Genomic DNA, 20,637 nt, shown 5'->3' on the forward strand with positions numbered 1-20,637 from the left:
CTTTTCCTTTTCCTTTTCCTTTTCCTTTTCCTTTTCCTTTTCCTTTTTCTTTTTCCTTGTATGGATGTTCCTGGGCATGGCAACAAGCACTCAGCTCTGGTGTTGCTTCAGTCCGTGGTGCACAGAGGGGCCAGGGCTGTGCCTTGGAAAAAGACAAATGTGCAGTGCCATCACCCTTATTCTGGGGTTAGCAGTGCTCTCCCATTCCCTGGCACAGCACACAGGCTACGAGCTTTGCAGTGGGCAGTTTTCATGGGACCAGTTTTCTGGGATGTGAGCTCAAGGATGAAGATCAGCCCTCTGATGGTTTTTCTACCATAGATGTAGCTGTTGTGATAGGACAAAAGGAAGTGATTTCAGACTAAAGGAGAGGAGATTTAGACTGGATGTGAGAAAAAAGTTTTTTTTTATGATAAGTGTAGTGAAACATTGGCACAGGTTGCCAGAGAGGTGGTGGGTGCCCATCCCTGGAGACAATCAAGGTCAGGCTGGACGGGGCTCTGAGCACCTGATGGAGCTGTAGGTATCCCTGCTCATTGCAGGGGAGTTTGACCAGGTGACCTCTAAAGGTTTCTTCCAAATCTATGATTCTGTGATTGTGACTTGACAACATGATATTCATTGCTTCTGTTCCCATCAATAGGAAATCCAGAGAAATGCCAAAGAAACTCGCAGGGGGTGATGGCAAATTGTCTGTTTATCCATGAGGAAACACATGAGTGTGTCATGGGTTTCTAGAAATTCATGTTGTTTGCCTAGAGAGGATGGAGAGAAGAAATACAAAAGAAAAAACTCAGACTGAAGAAATGCCTTGAAATCTGCTTATGGGGTGTTGGTGTTGTCACTCCTGGGCATATGCTCCTATGCTGCAGAAAGTAAATGTCCTGATGGGAAAACCTTTTGGCCCTGTTCAAGCGGCTGGGAATTTTGTTAATCACTCAGTAGGGGCACTGCCTGCATTTCATTCCCAGGAGGCACCTTCCCAGCTCTCATGCCATTACAGCATCTTCTGTCTGTCATCGCGCTGGTCCCTGGGAGCGAGGGATGAGCAACTTCATCCTTCTTCCTCTAAACGCTTCATCAGCCGCTCCCCTGAAAACTGTAAATAAAGGCCGCTGGGGATAGCTTTTCTGCTTGACCCCTCACCTGAAATGAAAATAGAGGTGGCTGGATTTCATCCTGGTGTGGAGCTCCTTCCCGGGCCGGCTCTTTCCCGTCACTGTTGACAGTTACCTGCCAAGCCCCACAGTTACCTTTGATTTCGCCGTAATGACATCTCGGTACTTAGGATGGCTCTGGGCTCATAATCCTCTCTGCAGCCTTAACCAATTTATGGGTAACCTGAGAGCAGGCTCTCACTTCCTCGTGATTTTGCCTCTTGTTAAATACACTAAAGGTATCAACAAACTGAGCTCGCTGCAGTAATGTGGCTATTGAATGCCCAGAGTGTGCAATTATTTGAATGCACACCTGCTATAAATCTCTGCTTTTAGAGGGTAGCTGCATGTGCTTGCCACATTAAAACTGCATTATGTTTTCTTTTCCCAGTGTGTGCTGCTGAAACAAGTGCTTTGTTAGCAATAAGCAGGCAGTGCTCCAAAGAGATGCTAAGAGCAGGAGGGAGCATTGAGCAAAGCGGGATTTATCCACAGATTTGCTTTGTCTGTGAGTGCTTTGTCTTTAAAATCCTTCAAGACAAAGTCCTTTATCTGTCTGGTGTGTTTGGAGGGTAAGCACTTCAGGGTTTTCTGTTAGCCTAACAGCTTCTATAATAACTCTGTCTGATCTCTGGAGGACCTACCTGTGCATGCACAGTGCACTTATAAAAGAGCTTCATGGCTGTGAGCAGTCTTGGAATTAGAGGAGGACAGAAGCCATGACTCCCCATATGCATTAATTGGCTCCTCTGAAGGAAATTTCTGGGCAGATGATTTACACAGGGGCGGAAGTAGGAGGGGGATCCCTGAGGAAAGCAAACACTTGAGACTTCAAGGTGAGGTGAGTTTGGTGGCACGCTTCTCTAATGTCCATCTGATCCAGGAGGTGCCCACTTCCTAAGCACAGATCAAAGACAAAAGGTGACTTCTGAAATGACATGCAGCCACCTCTCGCATTGCTTAAATTCTCTCCCTCTGCTAACGTTTGATCTCATTTTACTTCTCCTGTCAGTGGAAGCAGGTGGTTGCTTTATTCTCCCTGACAAGTTTGGGTCAGCTAATGGATGCAGTGGGAAAGAGACCTGGATGTGGACTCAATCCAGACCTTGGTTCAGTCAGTGCAGAGGCTCCTCTTCACTGCACTTGCTTTTGGGTGAGCTCTCGATTTTGACTGATTGTGATCCTGCCAAACATTTAAGGTGTGATTGTGTATCAACGTGGGACTCACAAAAGCCCGGACAGCTACAATCTAGCTGATAGAAAGAGAGGGAATATCTTCAGGTTGCACCAAGGGAGGCTGAGGTTGGATATCAGTAAAAACTTCTTCTCCAAAAGAGGGGTAATGCATTGGAACAGGCTGCCCAGGGAGGTGGTGGAGTCACCATCCCTGTAGGTTTTCAAGAAGCATGGAGATATAGTACTTAAAGACATGGTTTAGTGGGCAGTATTGGTGGTAGGTGGACAGTTGGACTAGATGATCGTAGGGGACTTTTCCAATCTCAATGATTCTATGATTCTATGAAGCTCCTTGACATGGAGGCATATGTGCTGAGGATTTTCCATGACACACCACAAATGCACAGCCCCCTTGTACTGACTGATGAAAAGGGCTCATGTTTGCTTTTCAATGCTCTCAGCTCTCCATGGTGGCTCTACTGATTGCTGGTGAAAACACCAGACTCTTGATCAGCAGATCTGTGGCACATGTGATGCAGGTGGCGGGCACAAGCCAAGCCAATATTGTTGAGTTAGATCAGGAGCCTCTCTGAGACTTGGCTTGTTTGCAAAGCTCTGCTCTGATTTGGCCTGCTATTCTGTAACATACGAGGCTGTTCTGCCCTGCTCCTTTAGCCTAACTCCAATTTCAACCTTCTCCTTCCAAGGAGAAAGGGTAGCAGAATTTACTAACAGGCAAGCTCTTAACAAAGCCTTGGATATCTGATACATATAATGGTCCCAGAGGCATGTTTACTTTGGACTGAGTGAGTGAGTGAAAACCATTCTGGAAGGGCTTTTCCACCCCCAGTGACTTAAACCTAACGAGGAGAAAAGTGATGTGGTTAAAGGGCTATTTAAACAGCAGCATTAGTGAGCAGAGTTAGGTTCTCCAACAATACATGTATGTATTTACCTCCCACAGGTGCATAAATATGCATTGATTTGTATCGTGGCACACAGAATACTCACACATAGGCAGTGATGAGATTTTAGCAGTCCTCTGCTGATGGATGCTTGTTGGGGGAAAGAGTGTGAGCAAACAGTGGATTGTTTTTAGGAAGCTACAGCAGAAGTGCCTGAAGACTTGGGACATGACCACTGAGTTCACCAGCTGCAAGGAGACTTTCAGGGATGTGATTTAGGTGGCTGGAAGAGAGCTACAGGTGCCCAAGTGTGGCTGCAGGTGGAAGGGCACTGATTGCTTCACTTGGTGCCATAAATGCCTGCACCAAAATATGCAGAAAATTGGAGAAAAGCATGAAATAAACTCTATGGGGAACCCTGTCATGCTGGACGTGCTGCACTGTGACAAGAGTTCATGTTTTTAGACCCAAATGGATGACTGACCTCGTGCTGACAGAATGGGCTGTCAGCACTCGTCCCTTGAAGAAGAGTCTCCCCTTTGCACTTTATCTCCTGGTGGTGATAACGGGAAGGGAGATGTGCAGATTACACCCTGCCTCTTTCACACGATGGGGGTCCTGCTTGCCGAGCACTTCCCTCTTTCAACAACCTCACAGGGGCAATGGATCTTATTGCCAGCCCAAAGAGCACCTGTCAAGAGCTGGGCTGACAGGAGGTATGTCCTCCTTGGCCATGTTTTCTTGCAGTTAATTCATAATAACTGAGATGGTTGACCCAAACCTTGCCAGCACCCCGCACAAGAGCCATGCAGGCTTAGATAGCAGTGTTGCCATCTCAGGAGTGGAAAAAGACAGCAGGTAGAGGAAGATAGGGCCAAAGTGAAGTGAAATCTCTCTTTGTGCTACCAGGGTCTCACTGAGGCTATGAGACTGACTTTGTAGAGGTATGTAGCTACCTCTGAGCACAGGAAAATGTCCAGCAGTGTGCCAAGAAGGAGCTGTACTGATCAGGTACACAAATCTCATTGCTTTATTTTATCACTGAGGTCACTGACTGTAATTTAAACTCGTCAGGGCCTGAACTCTGCTGTCACACACTTGGTCTCTGGAAAACTCACTCCAGATGCTGTTAAAACATACCATTTGCCTTTGACAATCTGGTCCCAGCTGGCACATTGGCCTTGCTGTGGTTTCATTATGCCCACTCACAAAGCATGATGTGAAGGGGTCAAAAGCACCAACATCCTCTGGAAACTTTTCTGGTTGTTTGAGGTGATCAATGCCTGAAGAAACAGGGGCACTTCCATTCAGGTGCCTGATTTATGCCCCTGGCCCTGGAAATCTCACCTCTCTGGAGTATTGCCAATTATCTTATTAGATAAGATTTCTTCTGCAGGTGTTTATAAAGCAACACTGATATCAGTATTAGCTTCTTCCTTTGTGATGGGCAGCCTGCTATGGAACCAGCATGTTAGGTACAGTCATGTGGGGTACAATGAAGCCTTCTCAATGGACTGCTCCAAGAGTAGGGGTGCTTTCAAAAACATTTGGAAAGTGTTCAGCTGGGAAAAGATGGGGAGGAAAATGCACAGCGAGAGCTGCCTGGCCAAACAGCTGCCAGCCAAGCAGCCCATTCACAGAATCATAAAATCATAGAATCATTAAGGTTAGAAAAGACCTCCGAGATCATCTAGCCCCATCATCAGCCCAACCTACCATGCCCTCTAATCATGTCCCTCAGTGCCGCATCTCCACAGTTCCTGAACACCTCCAGGAATGATGACTCCACCACCTCCCTGGCAGCCTGTGCCAATGCATTAGCACTCTTTCTGACCCCTTCTTGTGCGCTGAGCAGTGTGCGTGGGGATGCCAGGGAGGGATGTGATGTGTGAGCATCCTTCTGCCAGTTCCTTTGTAACGAGAGTCGTGGGAAACATTTCAGGCATTTGGTATCATGGGAGAGGTAATGGCATTACAGTGCATAGGCGCCTGTAAGGAAGTTATGAAAGAAGTTGCTAAGTGCATAAAAACACTAAAGAAAAGAAAGGCATATGGTTTGTTGACTTTTTCTTCGTATCTGAATTAGCACATATGCTCACTCAGAGCAGGGGAAGATGAGAGCTGGGTATTAGGTTCCCACCCACTTCTAATTGGGATCCTGTTGGTAATTATCAGCTCCACCATTTGGTATCAGGGAAGAAGAAATGGGAAGCAATAGTGGGCTGCTCCTGCATGACCTATGCTGGCAATGTGCCTTTTAATTTCATGTGAACTGCGCCTGCGAGAAGACGGAAGGATCGAGCCATCATCAAGGAAGATTAGAATTTGGAGCCAGGTTTTGGAAATTGTTTCCTATCTCAGTAATGAATCAGACACCTTAGGTAAAATTCGGATCCTACTGAATAAGCATTTTGGGTTTTTTTAAGTTTAGCATGGCCAGGATTTCACTAATGACACCAAATGTAGCCAAGCACTGGTGTGCCTGCAGCTTGGAGCTAGCACCAGTATTATACCCTGAAACTGTATCTCATTTATATTAGTCTCTGGATCTGATTCTGTTCTCTCTGTATGGGAGTTTGTCTGCTGAGTTAAAGGTGATGGGACAGTCCCTCCTGTGCTGTGGTGCTGTGCAGGATGCTGAGGTAAGAGTGAGTTTCCTCAACGTATGTAAGTCTCGATTATTTTAGAGTGCAGATTGGTTTCATTTACATCAGGAAAAGGATTCTTTCTCCCTTCTCTGGAAGGAAGACACTCTTGAGAGCTTACTGATATTTTTGTGTTTGACTTTAAGGCAGAAGTTTGTTCCTAATTAATTGAATAAGTGCTTTAATCCCTGGCCTGAGGGCTTCCCATAGAGCATTAGCTGTATTAAGAAGGAAATGGAGTGTAATCCCTTTAATATAAGCACAGGAGAACACGAGAGTTTCACATTTCTAGAAATAATTTCTTTCCTTGTTTTTCTTGTTTATCCTGATATTCATTTGCATAAAATACAACAGGGATGAAGGGCTTCTCCTTCTGCCTGGCTCCGTGCTGAGGTGCCAGCAACATGTGGCTCTGGCATTGGCATCCTTGGGCTCCGGTTATGCACTGATGCATAACGGGGTGAAAATAGTAACAGCTCTGGAATTCAGCTCATTCCAATGGTGCCTGTGAAACCAGCTCCATGACTGCTTTGCTCTGTATCCAGTGTGCTATGAGTGCAGAGCAAAAAGGGATTTTCTGTCCCAGTGTGGGGAATCAGAAACCCTTCAGAAATCAGCTCCCATAGGCCAGGGCCCTCTCCACATCCTTCCGAAGAAACTGCTTTTCACTGCTTTTCAGTAAAGTCAGACCAGGATCCTGGAGCCGAGATGTTGTCTTTCTGACTCATGCATCATCACTGGCATTTACCACTATCTGCATTAACTGCAGTGCAGGAGAATCTCCTTTCTGCTCTGATATCCAGGCTCAAATGTGGCTACAGAAATTGGACTCTTGGATGAGATTCAGCTGACCAAACCTATGCTTTCCGAGAAAGCAGTTTATTTCTTCCCAAAATATGTGTCTCCACTGGTCACATGAATCAGGCTAAATGAGCCAGGAGGCCAGGAAGGTTCAGCTCAGAGGGAGACATCCTCTTTGTAGACATCTAAAATGAGTTGAAATTAGTCTTGGCTGAGATGGATCCAAAGGTAGTTAATGCTTGATGTTTATGAAAGAGTAATTACTGCTTTGTGGATATGGGACAGAAGACTGCCCCCCCTCAAGGGCTCAGAAAGGGGCTTTGCCCCTCTCCCGTGTTCCCAGCTTTAGCTGAAGGAGCAGGTAGCAGCTCCCCGTGTTTGCCTTGAGGTGGCTTCTCCCCAAGAAGCCCTCATCCCACACATCATGGGGTAAGGTCCCCTCCCACCAAGGCCTCCAGTGTTCTAGATTGCAGGTGTCTCACAAGGCGCAGGAGGTTTCCCTTCTCCATGGAAACCCTGCTGCCACCAAACATATCCCACCGTGCACATACCAAGGCGCTTCTCCTGTCCTGGGAAGGGACACGGAGGTTCACCTCTCTCCTTTTTGGCAGCTGGTGGTGAGGTGCTGTCATCTCGTCTCTGCTGGGTCCTGCCAAGCTTCATCTCCTGAGCTGTCTGGCTCCATAGGTGCTCGTTGCTGGATGTGCACACTTTGCATCGCTGAGATTGTATGATGTCAGTCATACTCCAAACACTGGTTTGGGGTACACAGGGGTCCTACAGCCACATCTGAATCCCCTTTTTCCTTCCAGGACCCACACCAAATCTCTAGATCCCTTGCCTCTTGGGGCAGTGGGGAGGAGAAGATCTGGTATGCCAGCTGTTGACGGAATGACTTCTGGTCCAGGTTCCTGGTTCACCACAGAGGATGCAATGAGGAAACCAGTGCATTCGAAGGTGAAAAACAAAAGGGGTTCCCTCCCTCCCTGGAGTTTGAGTAATGGAATTGCAGTCTGCCAGGTTGGGAAGATAAGAGGAGCTGGTGACAACAGGCTTCTGGGTCCTGGCCAAAGGCAGCCACTCGTCTGGGAAGCCCGGAGGGAGAAATGAGTGAAATGCTGGAATAGAGTAATGAGGATATAGAATATGTTCTTGCACATAATGAATGACACTGCTGGCAAGGCACAAGGAACCTTCTTAAGATGCTGTGTGCTGGCACAGTTATTGGTTCCTTTTATCTCAGTAGGTGCTTTAAGTATTTCAACTTTGTCCAAAGCACCAAAGTGAGCCTGAAGGCTCATCTCACCCGCTTTCCTGTCTCCAGCAGTGAGCTGTGGCAGATGCCAAGGGGAGAGCACGGGAAACAGGATGAGCACATAGTGCTTCCTCCCTAAAGTCCTCTGCACGTCCCTAGAAGTTTACACTGCATTTGTTTTTGGTCTCCAGGCTGGTGTTGCAGCCTTAATATCCCTTGGTGGAATTTTCCTCCATAATTTCTCCAGTTGCTTTACAAAATATATATTGACATTTGCCAGTGCTTGACTTTAAAGATGTGAGGAGCACACAAGAAGTACTGAAATGTGAGATGGATGTGAGATGTCACACAGGTGTAACCTGTGTGACACTGGACCTCAGCAGTGATGAAAGTATATTAGCAGCTTTATGCTTGTGCATTGAGCATCTCTATACTTGTGCCCTGAGCCGTCCAGGGAGGTTTGAGAAAGGCACTATGGTGGTCTTCCTGGGACTAGAAGAACCTGAAAGGTTCTTGCCAAAAGATCTTGGACCTTCCTGGTCACCCTTCTTGAGGTTTAACTAAGCGAGGGCTTCCCCTGTTGGACTGATCCCAAGAGACACAGATTGCATTCAGGAGAGCAGTTTGTCCTCCTCTAAGCATAAGTAGGCAGGGGAGGTTCAGGTTGGATATAAGGAAAAATATCTTCTCTGAAGAAGAGGTAATGCATTGGCACAGCTGCCAGGGAGGTGGCGAAGTCACCATCCCTGGAGGTGTTCAAGAACTGCAGAGATGTGGCAGTGAGGGACGTGGGTTAGTGGGCATGGTAGGGTTGGGCTGGTGGTTGGGCTAGATGATCTTGGAGGTCTTTACCAATTTCAATGATTCTATGATTCTGTGTTTCTGTCACCACCTCTAGGTGACAGAAGGTGACCAAGCCATAGCAGTACCCTTTTGTTTGCTTCCTCTCCTTTCAGCCGCCTGTGTCGCTGGGTATGTACAGGAGCATGTACAAGAAGGAGTACAAATGGCATGAGGAAAACAAACCACCCACTGAGGAGGACGTGAAGGTACTGTGGGCACTTCCTTGCTTTTCTCCATGCCCTTTGGTGCCAGCTCCCAGCTCTTGGCTATGGGACAGCCAGGGACTGGGCGGGCCTGAGATTGGGTGCGTGCAGATGTGTGAGTCCCTTTGGTTCACTTTTGTCCCTACTGCTGTGACCCACCAGCAGTTCCATCGTCCCCAAATACCCAAGGCCTCTGTCCCCATCCCTTCTGTGGGAAATCCCCCTTGTGCCCTCCAGTGAACGCATTTGGGCGGGCTGTGCTAATTACACTCATTAAGCCAGGGCATTAACGGCTGCATGCTGAACCGCACCTAAGCCTTGGACTCCTATTGCTTCCTGTGGGGCCGATGGAGTGATCAGGATCAGATCCATCCCAGTGCTGCCTTTAGAAGGGGGATTGCATTAGGGATGGAGATGTCTCCGTGCCCCGACACGGGCCTGCGAAGGCTTCTGCGGGGAAGCTTACGTTGTTTTCTTTCTAATCCCCTGGCGGTGCAAGTGACCCCCTGAGCTATTTAATCTGATTTGCCGCGCTCCGCCTGCCCTGCCCTAATTGCTTGTGGCAGCCCAGTGGGGACAGCTGTGGTTTGCACCGGGCCACTGCCGAGAAGTGGTGGGGGGCATGTTCGCTTGCTAAAGCACTTTGGGCTCATTCGCTCAAGAGAGAGAGGGAAAAAAAAGCATTTGGGCTGGGGAGGGAGAGTGGGCAACAACAGAGGAATCATTGTGTGAAGGTGCCCGCTGGGGCTGTCTGTGCAGGAGGGTGGTGGTGGCTCTCATCCTGCACGTCAGGCTCTGGCTGCACTGCCGTCCTTGGCCCTCTCCTTTCCTCCCCTGTTTCCCGGCTGCCAGCTCCCCTCCTCCTGCCCTTGGGAGCACTCCTGCTGCCAGCAGCCTTCATTAGTGGGGCTCTGCTGGGCTGGCGAGTGCTTCCCGGAAAGCCCAAGCCTCAGGTGGCCTCCAGGAGGGCAGGGTTAACCCCTGCCTGCTGCGGCATGGTGAGAAGCGGTCGTGGTGCCCAATCCACGCACCTCAACTTCTTTTATTATTACTATTTTTCTTGACAACTTTGGAAGGCTGTATGTATTATGTGGAAGTCCTCGTGGAGTTGGAGGGAGGAAACAACTGAGATGTGACTGCTTTCATTGGGTTGCATCTCCCATTGACTCTTCATTGACCCTCTATTAACTTGCAAGGAAAGCTGTTCCACTGGGCCAAGCGCCAATGAGGTCCTTGGGAAGCCCAAGTTTTGCTTTTGCTTTTGTTAAGTGGATAAAACCACCTGGGGGATTTTCTGTGTGAAATGTGGGGTGATGTCCTGCTGGAAGCTGAAGACATCCTTGGGTTAAGACAGAAAGCACCATCTGCTCTGTCACCCCCACCATAGGTCTCCAGAGGCTCTTGTCCCTCCAGCGATGCCTCATGAGGAGCTCTTGCCATCCTTGTGGGAGGAAACTCCCAAATACAGGTGGTCCCCATAGATCAGCAGTCTCCCCTTGCCCTGATCTAGGCATGGTGAGGAAGTCACCTTGGACTGAGTGACAGCAAGGATTTATGAGGCCAAAGGACAAAGGGAAACTTGTTGAGGTCCAAAGCAAGAAGTCACAGATAGCTGATAGACAAAACATGGTCCTGGCAGAGCAGAAGTTTCTTTGGCTGAGCCTTTAGCAAGGATCAGTTGGCTCCACACAGAGCTGTAGCATGCAGCTGGAAAGATGCTGAAGCTGGCAGATTCCCTGAGCAGCTGTGCCAGCTGCCACCTCAGCCTTCCCCTGCCATGAATCCTTGTACGGATCTGTCCCTTCTGCTGGAAAGATCAGCAGCCTTCCTTCCCTGCTTCATGGGTTGTGTTATCATTGCTAATGGTTGAGGAGCTGGCACCCTGCAGTCAGGTCATTGCCTCTTCCATCCTCCTGCTCTGCTCATTGCCTAGGGATGTGCTCATCCACCATGGAAAGACAAGGAAAGATGGAAAGACAGAGGAAGATGGAAAAAAAAGTGGGCAAGAGTGACCAGCCAGAAAATCCCAACATGAAATCAGCTGTGGATTGAGGCCACAACCAGAGAGATCTGGGCTTTGTGCTGTCCTGTTGCAGGTGGTCTCAGTGCCCAGCAAGCCATAAGAAGACAGAAAGAAGAAGACATGAAGACCATCTAAGGGCTGGAGCACCTCTCCTATGAAGAAAGATTGAGAGAGTTGGGCTTGTTCAGCCTGGAGAAGGCTTCAGAGAGACCTCCCTGTACTTGTAGGGAGCTTATAAGCAGGAGGGGAGCGACTATTTATATGATCTAATAGTGACAGGACAAAGGGGAATGGCTTTAAACAAAAAGAGGGGAAATTTAGGTTAGATGTTAGGAAGGAATTCTTTACTCAGAGGGTGGAGGGTCTGGCACAGGCTGCCCAGAGGAGCTGTCCTTGGAGGCATTCAGTGCCAGGTTGGATGGGGCCCTGGGCAGCCTGGTCTGGGGGGTGGTAACCAGCCTACGGCAGGGGGGTTGGAAGCAGATGATCTTTAAGGTCCCTTCCAACTTAAGCCATTGCATAATTCTAAGAAAGAGGCAGCCTTAATATTCTGTGCATTATTTAATGATACTTGTGTGGCTTCTTTGTGGCTGCGGTGTCCCTGTGGGCAGGTAGCAGTGTTTAGTGATGCTTTAGTAATTGTCCTCCTCACCACGTCTCTACTCACACATGACTTCTTTCTGCAGAAGCTCAGAGCCAAGGAGTTTGCCGTGCCCCAAGAGCCACAGGCAATGCCATACTATGACAAAGCTCTCGGGGAAGGGAGAGATGTCACACAAAGTGAGAAGCAAGAAGGCATTGACCTCAGTCCCAGTGTGCTGCAGCAGGCTCATGAAGAGCAGAGAAAGCACTTCAGTTCAGACCTCCCCCTTGCAGAAAGCCATGCACCAAAGCAGTACCTCACCACTGAACTGACAGCAACCCAGGCGGACAGACCAGAGAAGCCACAGGCTTTCAGTGGGCTGGAAAAGGAACTGTCTTCTTCCCAGCACCTTCAAGCTGCTGTTGGTGGCCCAGGAGCAACAGGTAATCCCACTCAGCTGGTGCCAGGCAGATCCAGCATCTGACAGCTGTCTGCTGGGCTGTGCTATCCCAAGTCCCCCTGCCCCAGGCTGGCTGGGCACCAATGGGCTGCAGATTGGCTTAGCAGGGTAGCAGGCTCATGGCCTGCTTGTGTGGGTTAAAATGCTAATACAAATCCTTGCTAGCACATCAGAAAAACAAAATCAGTGCTCACCATCCGTGCTTGATCTTCAAAGAGCACTGGAGAGCTTCCTCTAAGTTCCAAGGTAGAAGGGAGGAGGGCAGCACTGCTCAGCCATTCTCCAGCACCAAGCAGGGGGATATGGGTAGGATGTCCTCTCCGAATTCCCATCTTGCACCATAGGATGTCTGTTTGGAGCTCTCAACTCTCCTCATGGTCAATGGGGAGAAAAGCCACAGATAGTTATTGTAGCCTAAATGCTGCCATGAAGATCCTAGAATCATAGAATTGAGCTGGGAGGGACCCTTAAAGGTCATCTGGTCCATCTCCCCTGCAAAGAAGAGGGACAAATACAGCTCCAGCAGGTGCTCAGAGCCCCATCCGGCTTGTCTTTGAATATCTGCAAGGACAGAGCATGAAATAGAGTGAATCCTGGCAGGACTTCCCTTTCTCCATGCACTAGAAGGAGAGCTGGGATAAGTAGCTCAGATGGACATGTCTCCATTTGGACAGATAACCATTTAAAGATGTCTCTTAACAAGTGAAGGCTTCAAGCATCTCCTTGCTGAGCCCATCTTACACTGTATTGTGCTAGTAACACAACTACTGTGGGCTTTTTCCTTCTTGCTCTACCCCTCTATAGTCCAGCAGTGCTGTATTTCTTGCAAAGTCTCTCATACAATTACCTGCAAAGGGTCTCAGCTCCTTTTAGCACTCCGGAGTGCCATGGAGACAGCATGGCTCCTTCCACTCACTTCACATCACCATAAATCTTTCCCCCATTGGCTTTGTGAACCAAATCAATTCCAAATTGATGCAACTCAGCAAAGCTCTGCTGAAGGGGATGAGTCTTCCCTTGATTTATACCAGCTGAGGCTCCAAGTTGCCGTTGTTATTTGCTTGCTCCCACCTGAGGGCAGGATTTGGGTAATTGATAGATTTTTCTATCTAATGCACTGTTGTCTTCTCTCATTTCTCAGGGATGTTGCTGTATAGGCAGAAGTTGGATCCCACCTGGGGTACCTACCAGCACTTCATGCTGGAGACAGGCCAGGCCCTGCGAGATGAGGCTCAGCAAAACAAGAATGTGGCCCTGTCCTCGTCGGTTTTGGTGGAAGGTCAGTGGGTGGAGGCTGTGGCAGATGACTTCAGCCTGACCTTGGGCTTCTTGAATTTAATGCAGGAAGTGAATGAAGGAGGTGAAGTAAATACAGTGGGAAATGCCTGCAGGATCCCCACAGCCATCCACCTGTTGGTGGGAAGAAGTAGGGCAGGGAAAATAATTTTCATCCAGAAAAGGTTGGAGCATCGTAAATAACATCTCTTCCATCCCCATTTTCGTATGGGCCACTCCAGGTGGTGCAGCTGAAGTTGGTGGGTATGTATGTGTGCATTCTCACTGCTTTGCTGTGAGCGCTGACAGAACGTTTTCTGTAGGCAGGTCCATTTGGTCAGAGGGACACACGTGAAGGAGAGCACATGACAGCCCTTCAAGCCAGCTCCTGCAAGGATTTTTGGGGGACAAAAGCAGAGCAGATGTGATGATCCTCACCTGGGGGCTGCCCTCCCTGCATGCATCCCCCCTGGCGTGGGGCTGAGCTGCTGTCCCATCTCCAGATTTCTGTGGTTTCTGCACTAAGAGCAGCTTCTGGCAGCAGATCTACAGCCTGCAGACAGGGAGCATGTTTTTACCACAAAGTCACTGGTTTTATTTGGGGTCACTCGTGCACTTATTTCCATGCACCAAAGACACAAAAGGAAATGAGGAAAGAGCCCTGCATGAACACCCAGTTCAGCCACACATCGGTGTCCATGCATCCTCTTGTAGTAACGTTGCACAAGATGGGCTGTGGAGTATTTTTTGTTTTTCTGCAAAGGAACTCATCCTTGTTTTACTTCTGATGAAGTAAGGCAAAGATGTGTTGCTCTGGCATGATAAAAGAGGAAAATGTAGACAGCAGGAGAAAATACATTGCAGCACACCAGTCAATGTCCACAGGGGACAAGACACCTTGTGTGACTTCCATCATACTTAAGAGGCCATAGGAAATGAGTGCTAAAATATCTCCATCCCTACCAAGGAATCACTTGCATTTTCCCTTGGTTAACTCATGGTCATGGTAGCTCCAATGGGAGTGCTAAGAGCATGAAGTGCTGAAGGAGCTCAGGAGGAGGGGGAATGGTTGGACTGCAGGATGCAGGGGATAGAGACCTCCCCAGAATAGAATTATAGAATCGTTTGAGTTGGGAGGGACTTTGAAAGGCCATCAAGTCCAACTCTCCTGCAGCGAACAGGGGCATCTTCAGCCAGATCAGGTGCTCAGATCCCAATCCACTGTGACCTCTTGATTATTTGTACTCTCCTTCACTAGAGTGCTGTGACCATGACTGCAGAAGTACCTACAGCACCGACTTCCAGCACCAGCCTGCAGCCTGCACTGGAAGCTGTGTAGCAAATAAGAATCTATCTCACATTTTCACTGAAGATGAACGCTTCCACCAGTAAGGGAAAGCTGGGCTGGGGGAATGGGTTGGGAGTGGGGACAGGGTCAGACTAGAAAAGCGTGGTTTTGGAGCTGGTTGGGGTTGGAAGGTGTTTCTCAAGTGTATTTCTCCACGTCTACATTATGCAATGTGTTCAAATGAATTCCCTTAGGGCCACGGCCTTTCACAAGGCTCAACCTTTTCTTGAGAAGTTTTATAGTGGGGTTGGTGTGATCTGGGAAGCTTTTCCTGGGGCAACCATTGACAATTCCCCTCAGGAAGTAGGAACTGAGGTCCCTGTGGGATGGGCACAGGAGGGCACATCTCAGCATTTCGGTGCCTGGGCTTCTCCTGGGAAAGGAAGCTCTTGGATCAGACAGGGCAGGAGCTGTTTGTGAGGTGACTCATCTGCACACTATGAACAAACAGGCATAAACTGCTCCTGAGCTCTGATTTCTCACCTGGAAAGGTAATTCCTCCCCGCTGCCTCATCCCCTCACCTCCCCCTAGCATATATATATTGCAGATGTACACTGAAGTCCTGATTTTGATTCATGATCTCAGATATAGGTGTGGGCTGCAGATGGAGCTGGTGCAATGGTTGACCTAGGTGGGTGACTGGTCCCTGTGACAGTACTCAATCCTCATTACCTTCTCCATGTTCACCGCAGGAACCACTGGGTGTCTGAGTACAAGGACAACTACAGCATTTACTTGCAGAAGCTGAACTGGGCATCTCAAGGCCACACTGCAGAGCTTGGCTCTGCCTTGAAGCCCCAAGGGCTGCCTTCCCAGAGTGAGGTTTCACCAGACGCAGCCCAGTGAGTGCTGCTGCACGGTAAGTGGCAGCATTACCCGTGTCTGTGCTGGGTGACGCTGTGCTGGGGAGTCAGTAGGATTGCAGAGGTTGAGGCAGAGGGATTACAGGGGCACATTCATGAGGTGAAGAGCCAAAGCCTGAGCAGCCTCATTGAGCTGGCCCTGCTTTCAGCAGGCTTGAGCCAGGAGACCTACATTGTTGTTCTGATTGATGTGAGGATGCGTTACCCATGCTGTTTTGTGATCGCAGCTCCCTGTTCTCCAAGCTGAGGGAGATTTTCCACCAGAGATCCTGGAAGCCTGGAAACCTCTATTCCAAACCCACCGTTACCAAGTATTTTTAAAGTGTCCAGCAGAAACGTTTTTACACACATATTTCATGAAGAAACCTGAGCTTTCCTTGTTGTCAGAAATAAAAAGGGTTTTTTGGACAGTGCAGAACTAAAAGCACTCATCAAAGTTAAGTTTGTGTACTTATTAAAAAAAATTCTGTGTTCATTTACTGCCTTAAAAGCCTTTTGAATGTTACTGAGAGCAGCCAGCATTGATTTTGCTGTGTGTTTTTGGGGTTTAGGGTGATATCTAGGATTAGTGGAAGGAGTGAGGCTGCTACCAGCCTGAAGGTGGCATTGCAGGGCTGCAGATGCATGGAAGGTTCTGGGAATGGCTGGTGGCCCTGATCCCACCCAGCTCTGCTTTGGGATCTTTTGAGTGGGCACCAAAACTGTCCTAGAACAGTGTAGAAACCTTCCTCAGCATCTCAAACATGCTGCTTTTCATGTTTATTTGGTACTTTATTTTTTGTTTATTTGGGCTTGTTTATGGTACTCAAGGATAAGAAAGATACTTTGGACGGATACAGACAAAATATGGAAAGATAACGATGACAACCAATAACCTCTTTTACAGTAATATCAAACACACCTACACCAGGAGCAGGTGGTGATGGCATCTACAGACAAAGCAGCACACTGGTCGCTGCCCCAAGGAATTGACTGTCAAAGGAATCAGCTCTTCTGCTTCTTTGCATGCCACTGGCGTTTCACTCCATCACCACATCCCAGTGACAATTTTTGCCATTAGGAAAGCCACCTGCTCTCATCAGATAACAAGAAATAATGGCCTTAGGTTATGCCAGGGGAGGTTCAGGTTGGATATTAGGAAAAATTTGTTCTCTGAAGAAGTGATAATGCATTGGAACAGGCTGCCCATGGAAGTTGTGGAATCACCATCCTTGGGAGTGTCCAAGAACTGTGTCAATGTGGCACCAAGGGACATGGTTAGTGGGCATGGTGGGGATGTGTTGATGGTTGGACTTGATCTTAGAGGTCTTTTCCAATCTAAATGATTCTATGATTCTGCTTAGACATGCAATAGAAGGATTCTTGGGCATGGGATGTCAATGATCCAGTCAGCATGGCATTGGATATCATAGAGATTCCCACTGCAGCTGTGTACAATGGGTAGAATTTGGAAAGCAAAAACAATGAAATGGCCTTTACCTTAAAAATAGGAAAAAAGTAATGCTTTTCGACAACATAAGTTCCAGAATTTGTTTGAATTCTTGGGGAACGGGACCATGAGAGTAGCAATGTTCTTAGTGGGACATGCACTTTTTATTGGTTAAAACAAATCCAATGATCTCACTGATAAGTTTACCTTATGAAAAAGCGTCATTATCCTGACTCCCCATGCTGGAGACAGGCTCCTTAGGCATGCTGGCATTGCTCCACAGCAACAGTCTGATAGGCAGACAGGGTCTGCGTGGCGATGAATTATGTATGTAAGGTAATTTCAAGTCATCTCCCCTGGGAAAAGAAAAATACACTACTAATTGCTAATCAACATGGGCAACCATGATGGAAACAAATGTCCAGACTGGACGATGAAGATTTCAGAGTACTAACAAAGATGTTCAGTCAGGCAAACTGATGGGGTCCTTAACTGTGTGCTTATCTGCAATGAATGGTAAACCAGCAGGGGCACCTTGGAAGGTCCTCAGCTTCACATTGGCTCCACTAATGTGTGGCACTTTCAGTCCGTGGGTTATTCCTTCTCTCCTGGCAGCTGGGGAACTAAGGCAGATCAAATCACACCTCAGGTGAAAAACACAGAGCCACTGCTCTGGCCACAGAGCATTCTGCTATTTGTTTTCCCAGTATCACATTTTTTTTCTTTCCTATGTTAGTTTTTCCATCCCAAGAGACCTTGCTTTCTGTGGAGGGGCCTTGTACTAGCAACGAAGTCGAATGGAAAGACAAATCAAAACCAACCAACCAAAACCACCACCACCAACAAACCGGAACAGCAGAGGGAAATAAGTGAGAGATGAGTCAGACTGTGGCTGCTGAAGATCAGGATGCATTTTCAAGAAGCGTGTCACCCCAGTACTGCTGGTTGATACTATTGATACTAGGAATATTCCTCCAAAGCATTTGGTGCTGGCCTGTGTCTGAAACCAGGGAAAGCTCCCAGATGGAGGCTGGCTTGATCCCGTTCTCTGGAATGTAGCAGTGAATGTAGTTTGGGGTTTTCTCCTCAGTTCATGCATCACTTCAGGGAAAATAAGTTCTCAGTAGGGCTGAAGTGAAGGATGTTCTGTGAGTGCCTTAGTGCCATCTCCTGGGTGGAAGGGGAAATTCTCCTTTTAGGGGTGAATGTGTGTCCAGACACCCACTTGGTCCTGGCTGTGCAGGCTGTCTCCTGTTAATGGAGTGTGTGAGTGTGGCACTGGGGTATCAAATTGTGCCCCATCCACTTCACTGTCCAATACTTTTTTTCCTTAAGATGCACAGTGAGGATGTCTGCTCTGGGAAAAGGATGCTCCATCCACCATCATCACCACAGAGTAGCATTTCCCTCTTTTAATTTTGTCTTTTGTGTTTCCAAGCATGGAAGAACAAACTGAATTCTGAACTTACTCCACACGTCCTTTATGGGAGAACTCGTTCAAAGTGATTGGGCATTAGTGCAGTAAGGACTGTTAGAAGTGAACTGAACACGGCAGAGCCACAGCAGTGAGATCAGCTTGGTATAATGTGTCATTTGTAAAAGAACAGAGCCAGGTCCCTCCTCAGCTCAGCCACCAACCCAGCAGAAATTATAAGCAAAGGCCAAGAGCCCAACTTAGGAAGCGATGTATTTCAGCAAAACTATTTTTGTTCATTAGGGGATGCCAATCAGAGCTTTGGGAGCAGGATGTCTTTAATGTAACTTTGCCAACGATGGGGCTCAGAAGAGACGGACAGAAAGGACAAGAAGAGAGAAAAGTTTGTGACAAAGCAGCTGATGGCTTGATAGCTGGCAATAAAGCAACTGTCAGCCACTCCTCCCAATTTTCATCATATGGCCTTTGGAAGACACAAGCACTGCCATGCTCCCAGGGAAAAATGGTGCCATCCAGCCATGCTTTCCTCCTCAGGAGTCAGTTTAACATCAAACCAAGCCTATAAGCATCATTTCCTTCTATTTTTTAACAGTGTCTAATTGAAACACACTATCATATTTGCTGTCTCAGTTTTAATTCTTCCACATCCAGCTTCCAGCAGACAGACAGACAGACAGATGTTATGTGCTACTCAGTGGTAGAATGGGATGCCAAAACAATAGGAAAAATAAATAGATTTTATTTCTCTACAGGCTATTCCAGCAGATGAGACAAGGCTCCTGGCCAAGTTGCTAATAATAAGCCAATTAATTTAGTATGTTTGCAGAGCAAATGGTCACATCAGAAAGCTTCTGATCTAATCAACATTGGAGAGTCTCCCAGCCTGGCTGTGCTAAACGTTAGCACTGTCAATCTCAGTTTGCAGTATGAGATTGCTCTGCATTTACCCAAGGAATGTGCAAGCATGTCTGGGTCTGGGGAGTGGTGGTGAGTGGGGTTAAATCCAGCTGGCCATTGATCTCAGGTGGTGCTCCTCCTCAGGGGGATTAAGTGCACCCTCAGCAACTTTGCAGATGACATCAAACTGGGAGGAAGTGTTGATCTGCCTGAGGGGAGGTCCTACCAAGGGATCTGGATAGACTGGATCGAGGGGCTGAGGCCAACTGTGTGAAGTTCAACAAGAGCAAGTGCTGGGTCCTGCAAAAATAAAAATAAATATTGGTGAAGTAAAGGAAAAACAGATGAGCAGCATCTGATGGACCTGGGGAATGTGATAAGCTATCGGTCCATGTGGCACGTGGGGATGGGGTCCTGTGCAAAGAAACCTGGGCATCTTACAAAAAGACCATGAAGCTGGGAGGAGGACCTCAGCAGGGAATGCCCTTGTGCTGTCCATGGAGCAGGGGCCACACTGCCAGCCAATGGCCTTGGCGTTTCAAGGACATTAAGGTGTGCAGGAAGGTGACTGAGGGCACTGTGCAGTGGGATGTGTGCCTGAACCAGATGCTGGCGATGAAACTCTTGGTTCTATCACTGCCTTTGTGCCTGCTCAGTGCTGCCTTGAAACCCAGCCAGCAAGCATGTGAGAGATGGTAGGCATTTATCACTTCTGTTTCTTGCATCTGTTTTCTGGTTGCTTAATAAGAAGCAAATGGTTTGTATTCCAAATGGAGCTGTGCAGCCAGTGTGAGAAATACCAGCTATTAGCTTTGGTGCTTTGGCTTTAAATACAGTTCTTCCTCAAACCAGCCATGGGCACGATGCTGTGTTTGCAGGAAAAAACATCAATGTGCCATTTCTGCTGCAGTTTAGAGTAGTTTGGGAATGGGCTTTGAACTGGAATCAGGTCATCTTCTTTCACTGACACATTTTTAGCTTTCTAGGTAGAGGTCAGGAAAGCAGAAGGTCTTAAGAAAAGGCAGTATTTAGTCTTTTGGAAAATTATTATCATAGAATCGTAGAATGGCCTGGGTTGAAAAGGACCACAATGATCCTCCAGTTCCAACCCCCTGCTATGTGCAGGGTCACCAACCAGCAGACCAGGCTGCCCAGAGCCACATCCAGCCTGGCCTTGAATGCCTCCAGGGATGGGGCATCCACAGCCTCCTTGGGCAACCTGTTCCAGTGCTTCATCTCCCTCTGTGTGAAAAACTTCCTCCCAAAATTATGGTATTATCCCATTCGTTTTTGACCTAATCTAATCTAACCTCTCATCTATTTCAGAGCAGAGTCAGC

General features: G+C 47.9%; 1 protein-coding gene across 1 annotated transcript; it reads left to right on the forward strand.

Moving 5' to 3' along the window:
* The first annotated feature begins 5,845 nt into the window (after positions 1 to 5,845).
* LOC122179889 lies at positions 5,846 to 12,075 on the forward strand. Its single transcript, XM_042871120.1, has 4 exons — positions 5,846 to 5,880; positions 7,497 to 7,641; positions 8,896 to 8,988; positions 11,695 to 12,075. The coding sequence occupies exons 1-4, from the start codon at positions 5,873 to 5,875 to the stop codon at positions 12,073 to 12,075; spliced, it is 627 nt and encodes a 208-aa protein (XP_042727054.1). The 5' UTR covers positions 5,846 to 5,872.
* Positions 12,076 to 20,637: the final 8,562 nt, after the last annotated feature.

This window comes from Lagopus leucura, unplaced genomic scaffold (assembly GCF_019238085.1).
Source record: "Lagopus leucura isolate 7727_CA_CO unplaced genomic scaffold, USGS_WTPT01 Super-Scaffold_100004, whole genome shotgun sequence".
Lineage (NCBI taxonomy): Eukaryota > Metazoa > Chordata > Aves > Galliformes > Phasianidae > Lagopus > Lagopus leucura.